General features: G+C 52.5%; 1 protein-coding gene across 1 annotated transcript; it reads right to left on the bottom strand.

The window, feature by feature from the left end:
- Positions 1-2,473: 2,473 nt before the first annotated feature.
- On the bottom strand, positions 2,474-3,406 carry LOC139604474 (olfactory receptor 14C36-like). The gene has a single exon (XM_071455627.1). The coding sequence runs from the start codon at positions 3,404-3,406 to the stop codon at positions 2,474-2,476; it is 933 nt and encodes a 310-aa protein (XP_071311728.1).
- Positions 3,407-9,543: the final 6,137 nt, after the last annotated feature.

Below are 9,543 nucleotides of genomic sequence, written 5' to 3' on the forward strand. Positions count from 1 at the left end.
GTTTTGTTCTGTTAAGTTTTATTTTCCTGTTTATAGATTGATCTCAGCAATGTCCAATTGATATTGATCCCCAGCAGCTTTTAAAGCAGTTTGAACAGATATGATAATCAAGACCCTTCATGGCTGACAATCAATGAGAATTTTTCCCCACCCCCTCCCCAGCATTTCCCTCATCCAGCCCCTGGCACTCCTATGGATCAGGAATGGTGTGGCCAGCAGGAGCAGGGCAGGGATTCTTCCCCTGTGCTGGGAACTGGTTGGGCAGCACCTCGAGTGCTGTGTCCAGTTCTGGGCCCCTAATTTAGGAAGGACATGGAGGAGCTGGAGCATGTCCAGAGATGGGCAACAAGGCTGGTCAGAGGACTGGAAGAAAGTCTTGTGAGGAGCAGTGTCTGAGGGAGCTGGGGTTGTTTATCCTGGAGAAGAGGAGGCTCAGGGGAGACCTTATCTCTCTCTACATCTCCCTGACAGGAGGGTGCAGCCAGGTGTGGGTCAGGCTTTTTTCCCAGGGAACAGCGACAGGACAAGAGAACACAGCCTTTTGCTGCACCAGGTAAAGTTTAGGGCGGACATTAGGAAATATTCTCCACACAAAGGGTGATTGGGCATTGGAATGGGCTGCCCAGGGAGGTGGGTGAGTCACCAGCTGTGGTGGTGTTTAAGGAAAGACTGGATGTGGCACTCAGTGCCATGGTCTGGGTGACAAGGTGGTGTTGGGTCCCAGGTTGGCCTTGATGCTCTCCAAGGTCATTTCCAGCCTGGTTGATTCTCTGATGATTGTGACCCTGCAGGGCCCCGGGGAAGCAAGGGGCCATTGTGGCACTGCGGGGCCTGGTGGCACTAAGAGGACCATGGTGACATTGTGTACGACATGGCAGCACAGAGCCAAGGGGCCAGGGTGACACTGTGGGGCTGAATGGAAGCAAGGAGTCCATGGTGACAGTCTGGGTCCTGCTGGAACCACAGAGGCCACTGTGACACTGCAGGCCCTTATGGAACCAAGGGGCCATTGTGCCACTGTGGAACCAAGGAGAGCCTTGGGAGAGCCTGGGGACAATGGAATCAAGGGGCCATTGCTCCATTTCAAGGACTCTGGGAACTGAGGGAACAATTGTGACACTGTGGTGCCCCATGGAACCAAGGGTCCCTGGGGACACTGCAGGATCTTGTGTCACCAGGGCTCCATTGTGACACTGCAGCACCAAGGAATTCATTGTGGCACTCTGAGGCCTCATGGAGCCAAGAGGCCACTATGACACTTCAGGGCCCTGTGGAACCATGCAGAGCATTGTGACAGAGCAGGACCTGGTGCCACGATGGGGCCATTGTGACACTGCAGGGCCCCATGGAACCAAGGGGCCAGTTCTGCTCCTCAGGGACTCCTGGAATGAAGGAATCATATTTGATACCGTGGTGGCCCTTGGGACCAAGAGGCCATTGTGACAGAGTGGAACCAAGGGGAGCATTGCTGCACTGCCAGACCTCATGGAAGCAAGGATCCATTGTGACACTGCAGGGCCTTGGGGGAGCAATGGCCATTGTGACACTGCAGGGCCCAAGGATCCAAGGGACTGTGTGACACCAAGTGCTCATATGGAACCAAAGGGACATTGTGACACTGGGAGGCCTCATGAAATCATGGAGACCATTGGGACACTCTGGGGCCTCATGGAACCGTGGTGACACCAAGTTGGCTGGGAGTGTGGATCTGCTGGAGGGTAGGACGGCTCTGCACAGGGCCCTGGACAGGCTGGATCCAGGGCCCAAATCCAACAAGGTGAGGTTTAACAAGTCCAAGTGCCGGGTTCGGCACTTTGGCCACAACAACCCCTGCAGCACTACAGGCTGGGGACAGAGTGGCTGGAGAGCAGCCATGCAGAAAAGACCTGCAGGGACTGATGGACAGCAGGCTGGACATGAGGCAGCAGTGTGCCCAGGCCCTGGCCTGAGGCGTCAGCGCTGCCCCAGCAGTGCCCATGGCCTGTCCCTGCTGCAGCCCCAGCACTGCCACCCCCAGGGCTGTGCCCGGCCCTGAGGGCACTCAGGCCCTGCAGCAACACCAGGGCCACCAGGGCAGCGGGGCAGGGCCACGGCAGCAGCACTGGCAACACCAAGTGCTGCTGCTGCTGCTGCTGCTGGGCACAGCTGCTGGGCCAGCACTGATCTGCCCCAGCTCTGCACACAGACATTGCTGCTGCAGCTCCAGAGAAGGCAACAAAAGGGCATCTCTGCAGAAAACTCTGCTGGGACATCCTTTATCTCTTTTAAATACACCAAGAGTACAGCCCATCATTGCCACAGTCTGTGGCCACAGGCAATGTGAAGATAAACACAACAAAACTGCCACAAACCATGACATTTCTTTGGCGACAATATTAACTAAAATGAAGCAAAAGAACATCCAAGATGAAACCAACAAGAAGACTCAAAGATGACTTTTATTACAGGTGATTTGCAGAAATTTGCCAGCAGTTTAATGTTCCTGAGACCATCCAGTCATCTGTCTCCACACTGCAGCCTTGAGCTCCTGGTTCCTCAGGCTGTAGATGAGGGGGTTCAGGGCTGGAGGCACCACCGAGTACAGAACTGACAGGGCCAGATCCAGGGATGGAGAGGAGATGGAGGGGGGCTTCAGGTGAGCAAATATGACACTACTGATGAACAGAGTGACCACGGCCAGGTGAGGGAGGCAGGTGGAAAAGGCTTTGTGCCGTCCCTGCTCAGAGGGGATCCTCAGCACAGCCCTGAAGATCTGCACATAGGAGAAAACAATGAACACAAAACAGCCAAATACCAAACAGGCACTAACTGCAATTAGCCCATGTTCCCTGAGGGAGGAATTTGAGCAGGAGAGCTTGAGGATCTGTGGGATTTCACAGAAGAACTGGCCCAGGGCATTGCCATGGCACAGGGGCAGCGAAAATGTATTGGCCGTGTGCAGCAGTGAATAGAGAAAGGCACTGGCCCAGGCAGCTGCTGCCATGTGGGCACAAGCTCTGCTGCCCAGGAGGGTCCCGTAGTGCAGGGGTTTGCAGATGGACACGTAGCGGTCGTAGCACATGATGGTCAGGAGGGAAAACTCTGTTCCAAGGAAGAAGTAAATCAGAAATAGCTGAGCAGCACATCCAGTGTAGGAGATGTTGCTGGTGTCCCAGAGGGAATTGTGCATGGCTTTGGGGACAGTGGTGCAGATGGAGCCCAGGTCAGCAAGGGCCAGGTTGAGCAGGAAGAAGAACATGGGCGTGTGCAGGTGGTGGCCGCAGGCTACGGCGCTGATGATGAGGCCGTTGCCCAGGAGGGCAGCCAGGGAGATGCCCAGCAAGAGGCAGAAGTACAGGAGCTGCAGCTGCCGCGTGTCTGCCAATGCCAGCAGCAGGAAGTGCCTGATGGAGCTGCTGTTGGACATTTGCTGCGGCTGCACATGGGCACCTGTTCATGGAGAAAGGACAGTGAAAAGTCAGGAGAGGCTGCTTTGGGCCAAACCTGGGCCATTCCCTGCAGACTGCCCCGCTGGGACTCACCCAGCCTTGTTCCTGCTCTGGGAAAACCTTCACCCAGGTCCCTGCCTGAGCTCCAGTTGTGCTGGCTGAGTGTGCAAGGAGCAGCCAGGCCTGTGCATGGGGGCTCTCGAGTAGCCATCCCTGCCCCACTGCCCTGGGTTTGTGGCCATGTGGCAGAGGGACAAGGCTGGATATTCAGGATTTGTCAGGGGAATCACTCCTACTGCAGGAAGTCTTGGTAGCATCTGCACTCCCAATTCTATAGGACATGGGTGGCAGGTGCTGGTTTAAAGAATTTTTTCTTACCCATACATCATTCCTGGCTCTCTGAGGTCACAAATCCCCAGCATTTCTGCTGCACTCAGAGTTTGCCACTGAGAGATGGGAGAGGCAAAGGATTCCCTATGGCTCAGGGAAGGTGAGGGGCTGGATGGGCTTGTTCCCAACTGCCCTGGCTTTGCACCTTTGGCTGCAATCAGAGCCCAGTCACACTCCCGGGTCACCCTGGGATAAACCAGACCCTGCCCAGAGCAGAGGGATCCCTGAATGTCTCACCCTCTCTCAAGGTCTCTGGGCAAGGTCTCAGCACCCCCTTGTGCCAAGGACACTCACGGCTCCCTGGGCAAACCCAGCAGCATTTCCTCAGCTGTGGCAGCTCTGCCCTTGCCCGTGGGACACTCAGGGAACTCCCAGAGGCTCTGGCACAGATCTGCACCCAGGAGGGCAGCTCAGAGCCTGGCGGGGCACAGCAAGGAGATCCCTGGCTGTGCCCATGATGGGATCTCAGGGAGGGGGCTCAGCTCATTCCCCTTTGCCATGGACTGCTTTGCCCACAGCCCCACAGGTGCCAGGGGAGCTTGGACACCCCATTGCCATGGACAGCCCTGCCTGGCAGGAATGCCAAGGGCAGTGCCTGACTCAGCTGCTGCAGATGCCAGAGCCTCCCTGAGAGCAGCAGATAACAGTGCCAATGTCAGGGCAGTGCAGAAGCAAGAGCAGATGTTGTGGTGCTGTGCCTGAGAGGGCAGGGCAGAGACAGCCGGGCACTCAGGACAGTGTTCCCGTGCCCAGCTGTGCCCGGCACCTCCCACACACCAACAGTGCCCTCCTGCCCCAGCCCTGCTCTCTCCAGCCCCCTCTGCTTCCCTGAGCATCTCCCTGGGCCTGGACATTCCCTCCTGAGAGGAGCCTTGTCCCTGCCAGCGCTCACAGAGCCCATCCCAGCCTGCGTGCCCTGGCTGGGGCCCTACAGAAACCTGCCTGTGTGCAGGGCCCTGGCTGGGGCAGGCTCTGTGTGCAGCTGGGCAAGGGCAGCTCAGGAGAGCCCTGCTGGGCCCTGCAAAGGTGATGCTGCTGCTGTGCAGGGCTGAGGAGTGGCTGAGGGCCCTTTGGGAGGCTCCCAGCAGAGACACTGATCAACTTAATTTACAGTTTTGCAGTCCCTGTAAAAGATCAAACATTCCTTTGATGATCCTGTGTGTCCCTTTCAACTCAGAATATTCTGTGATTCTGGGATTACAATTCCTGTTCTGCTTCTCTCATCCCCCTGTTGTCTAGAATCCAAAGAGAAAAAACCCTTGCAACAGTGTTGGAACAGTAAAGGAAAAAGCAGATAATAATTGGAAGCTTCCAGGTGTCCCAGTGGGGATGGGGCACACTTGGTCCCTGATTTCAACAATTTATTAAGGTTGATTAATTAGGATATTTAACAGGAATATCCAGTAGGAGATTCAGTTGCCCCAGTTACACAGTCCTGGCTCAATCCATTGGAGTAGGTCCAAGGGCTTCTTTACCTTCACTTTTTGTTATGACTGCTTATTTATCTGGTCAATAAAAAAATGTTTTAGTAGGTTCTCTTCCTGATAATATGACTATTTGATAATAAGACGGATAATAAGAAAGTATTTCAGTAATGTAGACTGTCAGCTTATTGTTCTAAAATCTAAAAGAAAGTTAGGAAATGTACTTGAGTTAATTAATGATTATAAGGTATAGAACTATATAATAGTTGCTTAATCGAGTTAATTAAGAGATTAATAGAATAGAGTAAGGAATTTAGTTTTAAAACTATATAATAATAACTTACAGAGCCATGAATATATAAAAATGTAAAAAAAGCAAAAATCTTTTTGTCATCATGCCAACTCTCCCATCCTTCTCCAAGCAGGAAATTGAAAACACTCTCAGGAAAGCTCCTGATCTTTACAGCAATTCCAGGCTTACCTTCTTTGGGAGGTGCCCTGCGGAGCTGTGCCCAGGCTGGTCTGGAGCTGGGAGCAGCCCTGCCCCACCCAGCCCCTCTCAGCAGCAGCCCCTGCCCTGCTCAGGGCAGCTCCTTCCCCCCAGAGCTTCTGCCCAGTGCTGGGAGCAGCTGCCAGGGCTGGCTGAGAGCTGTCCCTGGCAGGCAGCAGAGTCCCTGCCCCAGCACAGCGCCCTGGGCTGCAGGACCCTGCTCTGCAGGACAGCCCTGGGCACCCCTGGCTGCTCTGCACAAGAGACAAGCAGAGAATGTACTCACAGGCTCTGCAGGCATTGGCATGTTCCAGCTGCAGGAGATGGCTCCAGGAGCTGCAGCTGCACTGTCCTGCAGCCAGAGGTTCCTGTGCCAAGGGCTGGCAGTGATTGTGCCCCAGGCACTTCTCAGCCCCTTCCCAGCCCTGACTGATTGAAGCTCTCTGTGCCTCTGGGCTGTGCCCGGGCTGGCTGCAGGCAGTGCCCCAGCCCTGCTGGGCTGGCACAAGAGCTGCTCATCCAGAAAAATGTGCTTTTGAAGCTCTTCTTGGTGACCAGGAGCTGCCTCTGCGCCAGGAGCCCAGCCCAGCTCAGCAGCACAGACACAGCACAAGGACTTTAATCAGCCTCTGGGGCTTTGTGCTCAGGCCCTGAACATCAGTCCCTGAGAGGGAGCTGAAGAAACCTCTCCAGAACTCCAAGGCAGAATCCAACTCCAAACTTTCTTGGACTTTTAATGGGTCCCAGCGAGGGACACGACTGAGCAAGTGTCCCCAGGCCCCAGGCAGAGCAGAGAACTGCAGGCAGTGATGACAGGTGGGGACAGAGAGAAGCCAAGTCTTGGTGCCCTGGGGCACAGCAGGGTCTGTGCCAGCAAGGGCTGGGAGGAGACACCTTGTGCTGAGGCCCTGGGGCCTCCTGGCCCAGCCCCAGCCAGGCTGGGCACTGTCAGCCCCTTGTGCTGCCCTCAGCATCCCCCCCTAGCCCACATCCCAGTGGCCTCAAGGATCTGCTGCAAGGAGTCCCTGGGGAGCCTTGCTCAGCAATGGCCCTGGGGGCTCCTTCATGCTCCCTGCAGGGACTGCAGCTTTTTCAAAGGACTTTGGGTTTGGCTTTTGCCTTGGAGTCTCTGAGAGGTTTGTGCAATCCTGGCCTCCAATTATCTACTGTAATTAGTCCCTGGAGAGGCTTTGTCAGTAACAACACTCAGTGGGGCTCATTAATGCTTCAGGGTACTTCAGTTTTTTAAGCTACTTGGTGTTTCCCTTTGATACAGATGCTATGAGAAAGATTGTGCAGTCACAGCCTCCAATTATCTGCTGTCATTAGTCCCTGGGGAGGCTTTGTCAGTAAGGAGACTCAGTGGGGTCATTAATGCTTCAAGGTACTCAATTATTTTAAGGTACTTGGTGTTTCATTTTTGATACAGACTCTGTGAGAAGTTTGTGCAATCATGGCCCCAGTCATTTGCTTAATGAGTCCCTTGAGAGCTTTGTACTGACACTCAGTGGGGCTCATCAATGCCTTGAGATACTCAAGGTTTTTAAGGTACTTTGGATTTCCATTCCACACTGAGTCTCTGAGAGGATTTTGTGCCATCCTGGCCTCCAGTTCTCTCCTCCAAAGAGTCCATGAGGAGCCTGTGTTGGGCATGGACCTATGTGAGACCCATTCATGCCTCGAGACACTTTGGGGTTTTCTTCTGACTTGGACTCCTGGAAAGGTTTGTGCATTCTCCTCTCAGGCCTTGTGGTTCCAGGGCTCATTTCCAAATGCACCACGGGGCTCATTAGGATCAAGCAAGTCCTGACAAACCATGGCTCTGCCTTGAGTTCCCTCTGCGCTAATGCAATTCATCAGGAAATTTTCCTTTTACAGTTATGGAGAATTATTTCAAAGTGCTTCTAAGAAATATGTATTCCTGTCTTAAAGGGTGTCTTTTGTTGCCATTCTTGTTATAGAAGAGCTGATTGCAGCATTCTGTGATTGATATTAATCCAGAGTCTCTCCTAAGGAGGTCTGACCACATCAGTGAAGTTGTACCTTCACAGGTGACCCAGTGTGGACAACCTTGCCCCACATTTCCCAACCCCATGTGAGAAAAGAGTTTCAAAAATTTAAATGCCTTATTAAGGCCTTATCAAAATACAACTGAAGACTGAATAAAGAAAAGGATACAATGCCAGGAGCAAAGGATTCATTCACCATGTGCTCATCTACAAAATGGATGTTCTGTCTTTTATACCTCTAGCCCCTCCCAAAGTCTTGTCAATCGACTCCTTCTCTGTCCAGTGGTGGAGATCACTGTCTCACACCTTGATTGGAGGTCAGGTGCTGCCATAGGAACAAGCCAACCCTCCCAAATGCCCCAACTACTGAGGCCATCCTGTGATAGCAATGCAAGGGGGAGGGGAAGGATAACTGTACATCTACAAAACTTCTCTTAACATATATTTAATATTCACCCCTTAATTGTGAGAGTCAACCCTAGGATTACTCTTCTATAACAAACTCACCTTTCTTTTTCTATAAGTCATTTTGTTCAAACAATTGAGTCAAAATTTTTCTCTCTCTCTTGTATGAGTCATACCAGCATCTGTTGATGTGGGCAAGGACAGTGGGAACAGGAGAAAAAATCTCAGGTTTTCCTTAGACACACTCATTTGGAATGGACAAAAGGGCATCCCAGAGGTCCAGTATGGCTTTGACTCCCATCTACCGTGCCTGTGTGGCTGCTGCCCATAGTTGGTGCATCTTAGGGGTGAGTCCAGAGGCCAACTCGGTCCTGCCCTCCAGTCCCTGTTGAATTAAAAGACACCTGAGGAATTACAGAGGTCTGGAATGGCCTTTTGTCCCTACCTTACCATGCCCATGGGGTTGCTACCCACAGCAGGGCTATGGAGCCTTCTTGGTAGCAAACAAAGGGGCCAACCTGGCCTTGCCCTCCTTCCTTTGTCTTATTTTCTTGAAGAAGCTGTCCCATTACCTTTTACAGTCCCTTGTGTACTTCCCCTCAACAGATGCTGGTAATTCTCACCCATGAAAACAGGAAGACAGTTCTCGAGCTGGTTGGTGGAAGCTTGACTCTACTTTTTGGGCATCTTGGTGTTTTCCTGGTTGTCTTTCAGTCTCTGCTTGAGAGTCAATCTTGTTTCACCCAGCCTGGATGTTACAGTCCACTCTTTGGGTTCTTCTCCTGGGCCTTTGACTCTGTTGCCATGAGTCCATCCCCGCTCTGCAGCTCGCACGGCCGATTCGGTGGTGAGCAGTGCCTGAAAGGGACCTTCCCACTGAGGAGTGAGAGGCTGATCTCTCCATGGCTTAATCATCACCCAATCCCCAGGATTAATATTATGGATTCTGAAATCCAGGGTGGTAGTTTGAGGAATTGCCCCTTTATGTCTTAGCCCTTCTAAGGTTTGTGCTATAGACATCACTTATTTCTTGGCATTGGCTTCCCCTTCCTCATGGGTGGCAGCCTTCTGGGGTGAGGTCAGGAAGGGAAACCCAAACATCATTTCATAGGGTGGGACCCCCAGATCTGACTGGGGTTGGGCTCTAATTCTTAATAAGGCCAAAGGGAGACATTTTATCCATGACATTTGGGTTTCAATCATTAGCTTAACTGGAGCTCTTTTAGGAGTTTGATTCATTCTCTCAACCTGACCAGAACTCTGTGGATGCCATGGAGTGTCTAATTCCAATTTTACTCCCGGGTCTGAACAACTTTCTGCAATATCTTCAATGTGAAATGAGTTCCCCAGTCTGAATCAATCCTGTTTGCCATCCCATATTGGGGAATGATTGATTC

This window comes from Agelaius tricolor, unplaced genomic scaffold (assembly GCF_023055355.1).
Source record: "Agelaius tricolor isolate 1412-34295 unplaced genomic scaffold, bAgeTri1.0.p SCAF_51, whole genome shotgun sequence".
In the NCBI taxonomy this organism is placed as follows: domain Eukaryota; kingdom Metazoa; phylum Chordata; class Aves; order Passeriformes; family Icteridae; genus Agelaius; species Agelaius tricolor.

Excerpts from the sequence above, each read along its gene's own strand:
- LOC139604474 (XM_071455627.1), bottom strand. The coding sequence starts at position 3,406 with ATGTCCAACAGCAGCTCCATCAGGCACTTCCTGCTGCTGGCATTGGCA.